The sequence below is a fragment of the Anguilla rostrata genome, chromosome 3 (genome assembly GCF_018555375.3).
Source record: "Anguilla rostrata isolate EN2019 chromosome 3, ASM1855537v3, whole genome shotgun sequence".
NCBI lineage: Eukaryota > Metazoa > Chordata > Actinopteri > Anguilliformes > Anguillidae > Anguilla > Anguilla rostrata.
The window spans coordinates 73,446,604-73,463,007 of NC_057935.1; the positions used below are offsets into that span (position 1 = coordinate 73,446,604).

Genomic DNA, 16,404 nt, shown 5'->3' on the forward strand with positions numbered 1-16,404 from the left:
GTGCAAGAATTTCAAGAATTCACCCTTTGTGGCAAATGAAAATGAAAATAGCACTGAAGTCGCTGATGTGTTGGGAATAAGTACAAAGAGGTTGGCTGTATTATGTGGTACTGCCCCCTGTTGGTTCTGGAAAAGAACGCAAGTGATTCATGATGAACAATCCTTTAAGCAGGTTCCATACACATACCAGACACTCAATTCCATATTGTCATGGACATTCTGTTTCCCAGCCATTGACTCTGAATTTATCTGATTATTATTATGAGATGATGTGTATTGTGTGTGAATCTTTTTGAGATGCACTGCAATAAATCCCTCTCAGTTCTTACTGATGGCAGTAAAGTGTCTTGATCTTGATCTTGAATATCCATGAAGAGGTATGACCAGGTACGTTACTGTTGCAGTGGATGTTTAGTGCTGTAAAATGACACCATAAACCCCTTTTGTCAACCTTTATCATCAACCTTGTATCATTAAGAAGTAAAGCAGGGGAGTCAAACTTGGGTCCTGGAGGGGTCACAAAGGTTTCTGCTTTTCTTTCAGTCTGCAGCCTTGTAAGGCCCTGAGGGCAAAGAGCGTTTCACTGAGCATGCGATCATCAAGAGATGTCAGGACTACCTTATAAAGACAAAAGAAAAAAACCTGTGCCTTGCTGCAGCTCTGAAATGCACCGCTTGTCACTTCCTTCCTCGTTGGAGAGTTTTTCAGCTGCGGCTGTCGCCTGTCGCTCAGCTTTCCCTGACGGCTGAACTGGCTGCACACAGCTCCAGGTGTGGAGAGAGAGAGAACCCTTCCCGCTGACCCTCCAAACCACTTCCAGAGCGAGCAGGTAGAGCTGAAGGTAAGGGACCGTCGCCCGGCCCGTTCCCCGCCGCGGAGTTATGGTTTGAGGCGACTCTGCGTGCTCCTTAGCGGATCAGGCGACTGCACGAGGGTCCGTGAGCATGAGCGCATGCAAACCTCCCAAAAACGCTTCACGTGAGGTGCATCGAGCAGGCGCGAGGGCTCCGTGCAGCGAGCAGCGGGTGGCCTGCAGAGTTAGCGGTGTGGCACAGCGGGGTGGACCTGGGCAGAGTTAGCGGGTCGTTCAGGCACAGCGGGTGGACCTGGGCAGAGTTAGCGGGTCGTTCAGGCACAGCGGGGTGGACCTGGGCAGAGTTAGCGGGTCGTTCAGGCACAGCGGGGTGGACCTGGGCAGAGTTAGCGGGTCGTTCAGGCACAGCGGGGTGGACCTGGGCAGAGTTAGCGGGTCGTTCAGGCACAGCGGGGTGGACCTGGGCAGAGCGGTTCAGCACAGCGGTGACTGGGCAGGTTGCGGGTCGTCAGCCAGCGGGTGGACCTGGGCAGAGTTAGCGGGTCGTTCAGGCACAGCGGGGTGGACCTGGGCAGAGTTAGCGGGTCGTTCAGGCACAGCGGGGTGGGATTGGGCATATTTGGCGGCTGGGCTTGGGCAGGGAGTTGTGGTAGAGCTCTGCAGAAGCACTAAAAGCATAGAAGACACCCTGCTGCAGACTGATTATTAGCCCGCTGGCTCACCAGCTTGCTTGTTTCCCCAAAAAGAGAATGAAATCTTGGCTCTGATTCACTGCTGCAGAGTTCATTCACAGACTGTCCTCTGCACAGCTCTCCACAGAGCTCAGTGCTCCAGGTAGGCTACATCTGTCTGGTGAAGGACTTCCATGGGCGACATGGCGAACCTGTGATGGTTTGTTTTTCAATTTATTTCTGCTTGGTGCATAACATCTTGAAGAGAACAGTACTGGGCACGTGCAGAGTCTGCTTCGAGGCGTGGCTCCTGGCAGCCATTTTAAAAATCACAAACGGAGCGAGGGAGCTACAGGCAGCTTGTGTAGATTTACATTTACAAGTAGATTTACATGCAGACTTACATGTAGATTTATATGCAGATTTACATGTAGATTTACATTTACATGTAGGATTACATGCAGACTTGCATATAGATTTATATGCAGATTTACGTGTAGATTTACATTTACATGTAGATTTACATGCAGATTTCATACATGCATTCAGACAAACATTTATTTAATTTTGCATAACAATCTACTGTATCATTTTCAGCATGGATGTTAGTCCATCCAGGAAAATGAGAACAATGATCAGTTGCCTTAAATGGTATGCTACTCAAGAGCCCTCTTCCACTCATTTCAGTTTCTAAAGAAAGACAGAGCAGCTGCTTTGTACACATTTTGTGAATAAAGTGAAATGCTTGCATAGCAGGGAAAATGTCAGCAGAAAAAGCAACAGTGCTGGTTTAAGGATGTGGATGAGCTCACTGGTCACGAACGAGTCTTAAAACATCTTTAAACGTCTTGAAGAAGCAAAAGCGGAAGCACAGGCAGGAAGAGAGTGACAGCTCAAATATGGTGATTTCACCTGCAGAGAATAAGGCTGTCGTACCGTGTGGATGACACTCTCGTAGAGAAAAAACCCAAATGCACTCTAGCTCCCTGTTTACACTCTTAACACACAAAAATAAATAAATAATCCAATGATCCCAAGGATTTCTCTGAGTTATTATCCAAATCCACAGACCCAACAGGAATTACTTTCTAAAAAAGTCTTTGAAGTTGTCTGAATAAACTGTGGAGTTATAGAATACAGAGGAAGCAATCTGCTTACAAACATTTCTACAACCGACTTATTCCTCCAGTGTTTTTTATTGTCTCAGTTAATGTTTCAATCAGAGGGTCCCCTTTATTAGAGCCTGCCGTATTTTCATTAATGTTACACCTGCAATCTTAGTTATTCAGTCCCTTACCAAACTTTCTGTCCCTGAAAGTGAACTGTAGTATATTCTCAGCATCATACACTCTCTTCCACTTTGGCTGTGACACAGTTAATCCGTCATTAGATTTAGTGAATTTTTTTTGTCATTTTGACCAATAAAGAAAAGCAAACGAAAGAGTCTGTTTTCCTCTCGTTCAGAATACAGAGAGTGCTGTTAACAGTCTTTACATTCGTGCACAGTATTGCAGAGCGTTCAGTTTCTGCATCTGCGTGTTCACTGGGCCCTGATACCTGAAGCTCATACCTTCCAGACGCGTGAATGTCCCGTCGGCTCTGTCTGCAGCAGCTCAGAGAGAGGCCCTTTCTGCACACATACTGCAGTGTTCTGAGCACCACTGCCAGTGGCACAGTTATAAAAAGATCACATATGAGGAACTTCTCAATCAAATTTTGAAGTCCATTTTCACCATCAGCTGATAAACAGGGCTGGTTATACATTTGGTCCACAAGGAAATGTTCCTGAACTGTGGTGCATTTAGACATAAGACAACTGAGAAAATGTCTTTTGATTAAAAGTCTCTAACATTCTTATGTTCTGTGAAATGCCAAAAATATTGTAAAACGGCAAAAGTGTTTTTTGTTCTTTGCTGTTTAATTGTTCTCAAATTCAGTGCATTGTGTATTGGCTCATTATTTTCTGTTCATATTAAAATGAACTCTTTTACACAGCAAGAAATCTTATTATCATTATTATCATACAGGATTATTTGGGGGGGGGGGGGGGGTTAATGTAATAAGGTCCCTCAGGAATGTTCTGGAGAGTCTTGGGGTAGTTGTGCTGTTTAGCTCAATAAAATAAGCAGTGCTTTTACTGGGGACTGTCAAACATGTCAAAACAGCTGCACATAACCTTGTGAAAAGTGCATTCTGTAAGCAGCCTTCTCTAAGTCCTGACCCTAACCCTAAAACTGTCTGCAAAATAATGAAATTATAAGCTTGGGATTGTGTCTCAGTTCCGTTTCACAGCGTTTTAAGAACATTTTGAGTCATAAATTCATTTCTGGGGGCGGATGTGCAGCACAGGACGGAGGAAGTTTCGACACTGAGGGGAACTCATGACCACAAGTCACATTTGCACACATCTATATTTTAACTGAAATTCAGTTTTGAGAACTCAGAGGAATGGGGATTTTTATTTTATTTGTATTTTTTAATGAATTGTTATTGCCTGGAAACTTGCAGAGCTGCTGTTTGAGGAATGAGTGAGACGGGGGAGAGTTCCTCTCTAAAGCACTTAAACAGTGCATGAGGAAGGAGCCTCGCGATCAGGCAGGTGTTGTCACGGATTTCACGGTTGTCACGGTTTCCCCCAGCAGAGTGTGTCACAAGATGGCCACACAGATCTCCCAGGACGAGATTGAGGATCTTAGAGAGGCCTTCGCCAAAATTGGTGAGAGAAATGGACAAGAGAAATCCCTCCAATTCTGCACACACAGACTGTTCCACCTCCACAAAAACACCCCCCCCCTCTCTCTCTCTCTCTCTCTCTCTCTCTCTCTCGCTCTCTCCACCCCTCCCCCTCAGGAAGTGGTCTGTTACATTGCTGAAATCATAAGACATGGGTGCTCTATGCTCGGAAACACAGACATATTTTAGAATTTTAACCAGGATATCACATGGTTACACATTATTATTATCTGTACCAGCATTGACTTTCTGAGACCAGCTGTATACCTCCATATCACAGCAGCAAAATGTGTTTTTTTCTTTTATGTGTGTGCATGTGTGTGTACGAGGGTTGCATATGTGTGAGAAGGTACGTATGTGTGTGCATCTGTGTGTGTGTGTGAGTGTGTGTGTGTGTGTGTAGGTGTGTGTGTTAATGGCTGCATTTTGTGTTCTTTTTCACCCTCCAGATGTGGACTGCAAGGGTAAGATCAGCACAGACGACCTCAATGACCTCTTCAAAGCCGCAAACCTGCCCTTACCTGGGTACCGGATCAGAGAGATCATTCAAAGCCTGGCAGCCACCGGCGCACAGCACGAGGGTCTGGTCAGCTTCGACGAGTTCCTCACAGTGAGTACCCCGGGGGTCGAAGGTCATCACAGGGCCTTGTGTGTGAAGGCCCCAGTTTCGCCCCAAGTTCTACTGCAGCACTTCCCCGTTATCACAGGGCTGGGATCTGAGATGGAGAAATAGCACCACCTCACCACTCTGCATCAGCATACATATATGCATGTGTGTACATCCATGCATTGATAATCAACTGATCAAAGTGTAAAGGCTGTAAGTAACATATCTTTTACATTCTCCCTCTCTCTCTCCCGCTCTCCCTCTCTCCTGCTCTCCTGCTGTCCCGCTCTCTCTCTCTGCTCATCCACTCTCCCTCTCTCTCTCTCTCCCTCCCTCTCCCCCTCTCTCCCTCCCTCTCTCCCTCTCTTCCTCTCTCTCCGCTCTCCCTCTCTCCTGCTCTCCTGCTGTCCCGCTCTCCTCTCTGCTCATCCCTCTCCCTCTCTCTCTCTCTCTCCCTCCCTCTCCCCTCTCTCCCTCCTCTCTCCCTCTCCCCTCCTCCCTCTCTCTCCTCTCTCTCCTCTCCCTCTCCTCCCTCTCTCTCTCCCTCCCTCCTCCCTCCCTCCTCTCTCCTCTCTCTCTCCTCTCTCCCACCCCCTCCCTCTCCCTCCCTCCCTCTCTCCCTCTCTCTGTAGGTGGTGAGCGGGCTGAAGAGCTCGGAGGTGGCTAAGACCTTCCGGAAAGCCATCAATAAGAAGGAGGGGATCTGCGCTGTGGCGGGAACCTCGGAGCAGGCCTGCGCTGGAACCCAGCATTCCTACTCCGGTGAGGACCAATCACCTTTCAATTCACCCTCCATCAGCCAATTACATTTCACTTCACCCAATTAAGGCTCTTATTGGTGCACATGGGGATTGGAGCCTAGAGCTCCAGCCAATGGCAGCCCTGCTTTGAACAGGATTAAAACCTGCAGTACACATTTCTGCTAATCCACTCTGGCCTCCTGCACTGATTACTATGGGACTGGACCGGTGGGGGGATGGGGGGTTTTGGGGGGGGGGGTTGAAGTGGCTTCAATGACTTTTACCTTTATGCAGGGGAGGAGGGTGTGTAGGAACATATATTGATTTATTTTGAACTAAATATTTTCTAAAAAGTTTTAAGAAGGACATGAGTATACATCACAATGAGAAGACGCCATTTAGTCCATCTTGCATTTTACCTGCAGACTGTGGTGTATGTAGCACTACACCAAGCCTGAAGTTGGACATTACATATACACTTTGTTCTATGTCGCTCTGGATAAGAGCGTCTGCCAAATGCCTGTAATGTAATTAGGGAATCTGTTTCTACTAAATGACCTGGCAAAGAAAATGCACCTAGAAAAACACACCTGGAAAAACGCACCTGGAAAAACACACCTGGAAAAACGCACCTAGAAAAACACACCTGGAAAAACACTTCTGGTCTAATTTCTCCGAACTATTCCTGCCTCCTAACATGCGTTTCTCTCTGTACCCATCAGAGGAGGAGAAGGTGGCCTTCGTTAACTGGGTGAACAAGGCACTGGAGAATGACCCCGACTGCAAGCACGTGCTGCCGATGGACCCCAACACCAACGACCTGTTCACTGCTGTGGGAGACGGGATCATCCTCTGGTACGAGTCTGAGCTTGTGGACTCAGTCTTACATTCATCCGCTGCATATGCTGTATGCTGCACTACATTACGCTATGCTACATTGCGCTAGGTTATGTTGCGCTATGCTACGTTATGCTACATTATGTTACATTATGTTACGTTATGTTACGTTACGCTATGCTACATTATGGTATGTTATAGTACATTACGCTACGTTACATTGCATTATGCTGTGCTACGTTACGCTATGCTACATTACGTTACATTATGGTAAATTACGCTACGTTACGCTACTGTATGCTATGTTTCATTATGCTACGTTACACTATGCTGCAATATGCTATGTTAGGTTGCATTACATTTTCAACATTTTCTCCCTATTTGACCTATAGCAGACTTCCAAATATATGAGCATTGTCATATCCATGCACCATTGTGCTTTTCAGCAAGATGATCAACCTCTCTGTGCCAGACACCATCGACGAGAGAACCATCAACAAAAAGAAGCTGACCCCCTTTACCATCCAGGTAAGGCTGCTGCATGGCCTCTGAGCTTTCAGTCTGAGTAATGATGCTCAAATTCAACTGAACAATACTGAATGATATCAGTCTTACAATGAGAAGTGAAACTTCTCTTGGAAATTAACTGCATATTTGTGTGTTGACTCCTCCTTATAACTATTCTTAATCATGCCTTAGGAATTTTTTTTAATTAAAATGTTTTTCTGTATTTATTTTACAATATATGAATAATTATTTTAGTGCTGTGTGAAATTATGGAAAGAGAGATATAAGTTTAAATAACACAAGCATTAGAATGTGTAGACGCACCCAGTCAGACAGGTTTGGTTGGGGAGAATGAAGAGAAACAGCATTTAAAAGTCCAGTAGCACCGTGTGTTTTGGGTTTTGTAAACACGTAACCCTCGCCCCTCTCCCCTCCTCTCCCCTCGCCCTCTCCCCCTCCCCCTCCCCCACGCATCGCCATGGTGACAGGAGAACCTGAACCTGGCGCTGAACTCGGCGTCTGCCATCGGCTGCCACGTGGTCAACATCGGCGCCGAGGACCTGAAGGAGGGCCGCCAGCACCTGGTGCTCGGCCTGCTCTGGCAGGTCATCAAAATCGGCCTGTTCGCCGACATCGAGATCAGCAGGAATGAGGGTACGGAGTGTGTGTGTGTGTGTGTGTGTGTATAGTAACTCAGTGTGTGTGTGTGTGTGTGTGTTTGTGTATAGTAACTCAGTGTGTGTGTGTGTGTGTGTGTGTGTGTATGTGTGTGAGTATAGTAACAATGTGTGTGTGTGTGTGTGTGTATGGTAGCTCAGTGTGTGTGTGTACAGTAACTGTGTGTGTGTGTGTGTGTATAGTAACTCAGTGTGTGTGTGTGTGTGTGTGTGTGTGTGTGTATAGTAACTCAGTGTGTGTGTGTGTGTGTGTATAGTAACTCAGTGTGTGTGGGTGTGTGTGTGTGTGTGAGTATAGTAACAATGTGTGTGTGTGTGTGTGTGTGTGTATGGTAGCTCAGTGTGTGTGTGTACAGTAACTGTGTGTGTGTATAGTAACATTGTGTGTGTGTGTGTGTATAGCTTTAATCGCCCTGCTCAGAGATGGAGAGAGTCTGGAGGATCTGATGAAGCTCTCTCAGTGGTGTGTGTGTGTATAGTAACAGTGTGTGTGTGTGTGTGTGTAGCTTTGATCGCCCTGCTCAGAGAGGGAGAGAGTCTGGAGGATCTGATGAAGCTCTGTGTGTGTGTATAGTAACAGTGTGTGTGTGTGTGTGTAGCTTTGATCGCCCTGCTCAGAGACGGAGAGAGTCTGGAGGATCTGATGAAGCTCTCTCCTGAGGAGCTGCTGCTGCGCTGGGCCAACTACCACCTGGAGAAGGCCGGCTGCGCCAAGATCAACAACTTCAGCTCCGACATCAAGGTACACACACACACACTTACACACTTACACACACACACACACACACACACACATTATACACAACTTACATACACACACACACACACACACACACATTATACACACTATACACACTTACATACACACACACACACACACACACACACATTATACACACTATACACACTTACATACACACACACACACCCCGCACACACTATACACACTTACACACTACACACTATACACACACACACATTATACACACTATACACACTTACATACACACACACACACACACACGCACACACTATACACACTTACACACTTACACACACACACACACACATTACACACACTATACACACTTACATACACACACACACTATACACACTATACACACTTACATACACACACACACTTACACACTTACATACACACACACAATACACACACACACATTATACACACTTACATATACACACACTATACACACTCATACACACACACACTATACACACTTACATACACACACACACTATACACACTTACACACTTACACACACACACATATATACACTTACACACTTACATACACACACACACTAACCACACTATACACACTTACATACACACACAACACAACACAACACACACACTACACATTACATACAACACACTACACACACACACATTATACACACTATACACACTACACACACACACTATACACACTTACACACTTACAACACACACTACAAACACACACACTATACACACTTAATACACACACACACACAACACACACATACACACTACACACACAACACGCACACATAACACACTTCACACTACACTAACACACACACATACAACACACACTATACACACTATACACTACACACACACACTATACACACTATACACACTAACACAACACACACTTACACACTTACATACACACACACAACACACACACTATACACACTTACACTTACACACACAACACACTATACACCAACACACTATACACACTTACATACACACACACACTATGCACACTTACACACTTACACACACTTACACACACACACACACACACACACACTATACACACTATACACACTTACATACATACATACACACACACACACTATACACACTTACATACACACACACACACACACACATTATACACACTATACACACTTACATACACACACACGTACACACTATACACACTATACACACACATACATACACACACACACACATACACATTAACACACTATACACACTACATACACACACACACACACACACTATACACACTATACACACTTACATACACACACACACACATTATACACACACTATACACACTTACATACACACACACACACACACACACTTACACACTTACACACACACACACATTATACACACTATACACACTTACATACACACACACACACACACAATACACACTTACATACATACATACACACACACACACACACACTATACACACTATACACACTTACATACACACACACACACACACACACTATACACACTTACATACATACACACACACACACACACACTTACACACAGACACACACACACACACATTATACACATTATACACACTTACATACACACACACACACACACTATACACACTTACACACTCACACACACACACACACACACACATTATACACACTATACACACTTACATACACACACACACACACACACTATACACACTATACACACTTATACACACACACTTACACACTTACATACACACACACTATACACACACACACACACATTATACACACTTACATACACATACACTATACACACTCATACACACACACACTATACACACTTACATACACACACACACACACTAACACACTTACATACACACACAACTATACACACTACACACATTATACACACAACACACACACACACACTATACACACTATACACACTTATACACACACATACACCATACACAGACACACACACACACATTATACACACTATACACACCTACACACACACACACACACTATACACACTTACACACTTACACACACACACACACACACACTATACACACTATACACACACACACCATACACACTTACATACACACACACACACACACTATACACACTATACACACACACACTATACACACTTATACACACACACACACTATACACACTTATACACACACACACTTACACACTATACACACACACAAATATACACACTTATACACACACACACTATACACACTATACACACACACACTATACACACTACGCACACACACGCACGCACACATGCACACACGCACATGCACACGCGCACACACACACACACACACACTCATAGGGTTCTCACCTACCTGTAGGATTCCAAGGCGTACTACAACCTCCTGGACCAGGTGGCCCCCAAAGGAGATGAAGACGGCATCCCAGCAATTCCCATCGACATGTCCGGGATCAGGGTCAGTCTGTGTGTCTGTCTGCCTGTCTGCCTGTCTGTCTCACTGTCAGCCTGACTGTCTGTCCGTCTGTCTGCCTGCCTGCCTGTCTATCTGTCAGCCTGTCTGTCTGTCTGTCTGTCTGTCCGTCTGCCTGCCTGTCTATCTGTCAGCCTGTTTGTCTGTCTGTCTGCCTGCCTGTCTGGCTGTCCGTCTGTCTGCCTGTCTGTCTGTCTGCCTGTCTGCCTTTTACCAACTATATGGAGCACAGGTGGCAAACACCTGTCCTGGAGAGTTGCAGTCTATTCATTGTTGTAACCAAAACAATGAATACATCAATTACATCAATTGCAGCAGTTAATTAGAGCAGCTAATTGTACCATTGACTCAACCAACCTGGATTCTTGACTCTAAACTGGTTCTTTAAGATGAAAACCCAGCAGACCATGTGGCTCTACAGAACCAGGGCTGTCTGAGAACCCTGACTGTGAACATCAAGCACTATGGTCTTAAACTAACCATTTGTTAAATAATTAAGAATTCATACGTTTGAGAACCACAGTCCTAGTATATTTGGTTCTAATAATGGCTCTGAGCCCTCTCTGCTGCCCCCTACAGGAGAAGGAGGATTTGAAGAGGGCGGAGTGCATGCTGGAGCAGGCTGACCGCCTGGGCTGCCGCCAGTTTGTCACCGCGACTGACGTCGTCCGTGGCAACCCCAAGCTGAACCTTGCCTACATCGCCAACCTGTTCAACAAGTATCCGGCCCTGAAGAAGCCGGAGAACCAGGACATTGACTGGAGCTCCATTGAGGGTGAGTGCAGAGCAGTTACACTGATCCCAGACCCTGGAGCTCCATCGAGGGTGAGTGTAGCTCCACCCGATGGTCTTCAGTTTACACTCATCTCTGAGCTCAGGACTGTGCCACCTAATGCAATCCCACAAACCCTCAGAGCTCATTTCCCTCACTACAGCTGATATCTCTCTAAGAGCTGATTTAATTTCAGAGAACCCTCCAGTTCCTTTCCCTCTGTGATACTGATTTCAGATCTGTGCATTACATCTCTCTCTGATAAATCCCTTTTGGAATTTAATCCAGAGTGAAACACTGCTCATTCTCAGACTATAGGCAGGTAGTCTAATCATTGTTGTTCCTCATGAAAATAATTCCCTCCCTCTCCCCCACCCCCCCACTCACAGGAGAGACTCGAGAGGAAAGAACATTCCGGAACTGGATGAATTCTCTGGGTGTAAACCCCCGTGTCAACCACCTCTATGCGTGAGCAGAGCTCTGAAACTTCTGAACCCTCAGAGACAACTTTGCTGCCTTCACTTTTTCTCTCATAGCATTTCTCTGCTCTTTCTTTCCTATCTTCTGCTGCCTTTCGTTCTGTCCTGCTTTGCTTTCCCCTTCATTTTCTCAATTTTCTCTTTCATCTCCTTCCTCCTCCCACAGTCATGAAAAAAGACAATGTGCATGTGTGTGTGTGTGTATATGTGTGCATATGATGCGTGTATGAGTCTGCATGTGCCTGTGTGTCCCTGTAAACCATGGTATGGCAGGTTGTCCTCATAAACACTATATGCCTGTATGTGTGTGTGTATGTATGTTTAGTGTATGTGTGAGTATGTATGTTTAGTGTGTGTGTAAGTATGTATGTTTGTGGATGTGTAATGTGTGTAAGTGTGCATGGGTGTGTGTTGCAAGACTGGATGATGGTCATCGTCCATGCTCTATGAGAAGATCAGAGTCCCGGTTGGGCAGGTGACAACCCCCTACCCAAAGGGCGGCACATGAGGGTGAGGCCACACATACAAGACATCGTCCAACATCCCCGCACACCGCATATCCTACTCCCAACATCACCCCACACCCTCCCCAACAATACAATCCCCCGCACCTACCAATCATCCGACGACACCATACCAATCACCCCCGCACCTGCAACATCACCCACACCATCTCACCCAATCATCCACCCGCACACCCTGCCAATCATCCACCCCACACTCTACCAATCATCCACCCCGCACCCTGCCAATCATCCACCCCACACCCTACCAATCATCCACCCCTGCACCCTGCCAATCATCCACCCCCACACCCTACCAATCATCCACCCCACACCCTACCAATCATCCACCCCTGCACCCTGCCAATCATCCACCCCCGCACCCTGCCAATCATCCACCCCCATTAACCTGCCAATCATCCACCCCACACCCTGCCAATCATTCCACCCCTCACCTGCCAATCATCCACCCCCCACCACCCTGCCAATCATTCCACCCCTCCACCTTGCCAATCATCCACCGCCCCCCCCCCACACACACACCCTGCCAATCATTCCACCCCCTCCACCTACTGGCTCATAACTCTCATAACTCAGGTGGATGCAGGTATGTTCACGGCTGGATGAGTGCTAACTGCATGTGATGTAACGATTGACAGCTGGAGAACTGTAACTACGCAGTGGACCTGGGGAAGAATCAGGCTAAATTCTCATTGGTGGGGATCGCTGGGCAGGACCTGAACGCTGGGAATCGAACCCTTACCCTGGCTCTGCTATGGCAGCTGATGAGGAGGTGATGCCTCCCAACACCACGCCGTGTCTTACCCTGCTACACCCAGCAGCACACCATCTCAAACCCCGCTACATCCAACACCACACCATGTCTTACCCTGCTACACCCAGCAGCACACCATCTCAAACCCTGCTACATCCAACACCACGCCATGTCTTACCCTGCTACACCCAGCAGCACACCATCTCAAACCCTGCTACATCCAACACCACGCCGTGTCTTACCCTGCTACACCACACACCACCTCTCAACCCCGCTACATCCAACACCACACCATGTCTTACCCTGCTACACCCAGCAGCACACCATCTCAAACCCTGCTACATCCAACACCACGCCGTGTCTTACCCTGCTACATCCAACATCCATCCATGTGCACATGCTCTCTGTCCCACAGGTATACATTGAACATCCTGGAGGATCTGGGCGATGGGCAGAAGGTGAATGATGACACTATTGTCACATGGGTCAATGACACACTGACCCAGGCTGGCAAAGGCACCATCTCCGGCTTTAAGGTAGGGGGCGTCATAGTGGCAGCTGCCGTGAGGACCACCACATTCAGATTAGACAGCCTTAGTGAGGACCATCGCATTCAGATTAGACAGTTTTAGTGAGGACCACCACATTCAGATTAGACAGTCTTAGTGAGGACCATCACATTCAGATTAGACAGTCTTAGTGAGGACCATCACATTCAGATTAGACAGTTTTAGTGAGGACCATCACATTCAGATTAGACAGTCTTAGTGAGGACCATCACATTCAGATTAGACAGTCTTAGTGAGGACCATCACATTCAGATTAGACAGTCTTAGTGAGGACCATCACATTCAGATTAGACAGTCTTAGTGAGGACCATTACATTCAGATTAGACAGCCTTAGTGAGGACCATCACATTCAGATAGCAAGTCTTAGTGAGGACCATACATTCAGATTAGACAGTTTTAGTGAGGACCATCACATTCAGATTAGGAAGTCTTAGTGAGGACCATCACATTCAGATTAGACAGTCTTAGTGAGGACCATTACATTCAGATTAGACAGCCTTAGTGAGGACCATCACATTCAGATTAGACAGTCTTAGTGAGGACCATTACATTCAGATTAGACAGCCTTAGTGAGGACCATCACATTCAGATTAGACAGTCTTAGTGAGGACCATTACATTCAGATTAGACAGTTTTAGTGAGGACCATCACATTCAGATTAGGAAGTCTTAGTGAGGACCATCACATTCAGATTAGACAGTCTTAGTGAGGACCATTACATTCAGATTAGACAGCCTTAGTGAGGACCATCACATTCAGATTAGACAGTCTTAGTGAGGACCATCACATTCAGATTAGGGAGTCTTAGTGAGGACCATCACATTGAATGCTTTTCATACTTAACCCCTCTCCTCGTACATATATTCAGCTGGCATTTTCCCATTCCTGTTTATGAATGATTGAATGCCTGCATTCTGTCATTTTAAATAGACAATCTTTAAACTGAAGTAAAAACAATGACCCTGTATGTGTGTGTGTGTGTGTGTGCGTGTGCGTGCGTGCGTCTCTCCAGGACGGGACCATCAGTACCAGCATGCCAGTTCTGGACCTTATTGATTCCATCCAGCCTGGGTCCATCCGCTATGACCTGCTGAAGACAGCCGACCTGACCGACGAGGAGAAGCTCAACAACGCAAAGTATGACCCCTTGGCCCTGTGACATCATCACTAATTTCTGCTGGCCAATCCGCATGCTTATCATAATCACATGGTCACAATAAGAGCAAAGCAGTCTGCAGATATAGCAGTGAAAACATACAGTCATATAGAACAATATTTCTTTATGAATAGGAAACATTCTAAAAGTGTTGTCATATAAAAAATAAGCCATTTTAATGGCGTGAAAAAATGTTAAGTATGTATGCTAGCAGCTAACACCTTAAAAGAGTGCAGCATGGCTGGCGGCCGTGTTTAAAGCAGAGGAGCACAGTGTCACATGACCGAGTTGCGTGGTCATGACACACCTCTCCTCTGTCCCCTGGCAGGTACGCGATCTCCATGGCGAGGAAGATCGGCGCGCGGGTGTACGCTCTGCCGGAGGACCTGGTGGAGGTCAAGCCCAAGATGGTGATGACCGTGTTTGCCTGCCTGATGGCCCGTGGCATGAAGAGGGCGTGAGGTCACTGTTGCCCAGGGCAACCCAACCCCACCCCCCCACCCCCCCCCCATGCACACCCTCATCTTCCTGTTTTAATCACAGTTTGGCTCCACCCTCAGGAAGTCTGAAATACAGCTGTGTTTTTTCATACGTTTGTGTGTGTGTGTGTGTGTGTGCGCAAGTCCCGTTCTTTTTCCCCTGCCAGGGATTCACAGGGGCAACATAAATTTTAAAAAACACACACAGATATAAACATACACACAGAATTGAAATCTGATTTCAAATTATAATTTCAATTACAAATTATATTTTCATGGTCTTATGTTTTAATTAATATGGAATTTTCTAATCTAGAGATACCTATTTTCTGTGCTTTGGGTCTATTAAAAGTAATTTTAATTTCAATAGTAATCATTTTTGTGTCAGTATTGCTATTTGATGTATTACAGGTATATGTCTATGATATGAAGTCTGACAAATAAATTTTTCCAGGTACTATGATTTTACCTGGGTGTGTTCTATTATTCATTCATTTATACACTGCACACAAACACACACACACATGCTTGCACACACACACACACACACACACATCTGAAAAGTACTTTAGACACAGAGATCCATTTCATTTAGTCTTCCAATGCCATTGTGGCACTGCAGCCATATGACGTGTGTGGGGAAATCGCAGGCAGGTACAGGCCTTACACCCTGTGCCCAGTCTGGGGAAATCACAGGCAGGTGCAGCCCTTACACACTGTGCCCAGTGTGGGGAAATCGCAGGCAGGTACAGCCCTTACACACTGTGCCCAGTGTGGGGAAATCGCAGGCAGGTACAGCCCTTACACACTG

General features: G+C 46.0%; 1 protein-coding gene across 1 annotated transcript; it reads left to right on the forward strand.

Annotated features, from left to right (window-relative positions):
• Positions 1-679: 679 nt before the first annotated feature.
• Positions 680-16,061, forward strand: lcp1 (lymphocyte cytosolic protein 1 (L-plastin)). Its single transcript, XM_064329781.1, is given in 16 exon segments — positions 680-841; positions 4,128-4,201; positions 4,668-4,828; positions 5,458-5,587; positions 6,288-6,420; positions 6,849-6,930; positions 7,398-7,563; positions 8,186-8,328; positions 10,749-10,844; positions 11,439-11,634; positions 12,021-12,150; positions 12,549-12,613; positions 13,259-13,406; positions 13,804-13,924; positions 14,971-15,095; positions 15,443-16,061. Coding segments are annotated over 15 exon segments (1,890 nt in total). The 5' UTR covers positions 680-841; positions 4,128-4,140; the 3' UTR covers positions 15,576-16,061.
• The last annotated feature ends 343 nt before the right edge of the window (positions 16,062-16,404 follow it).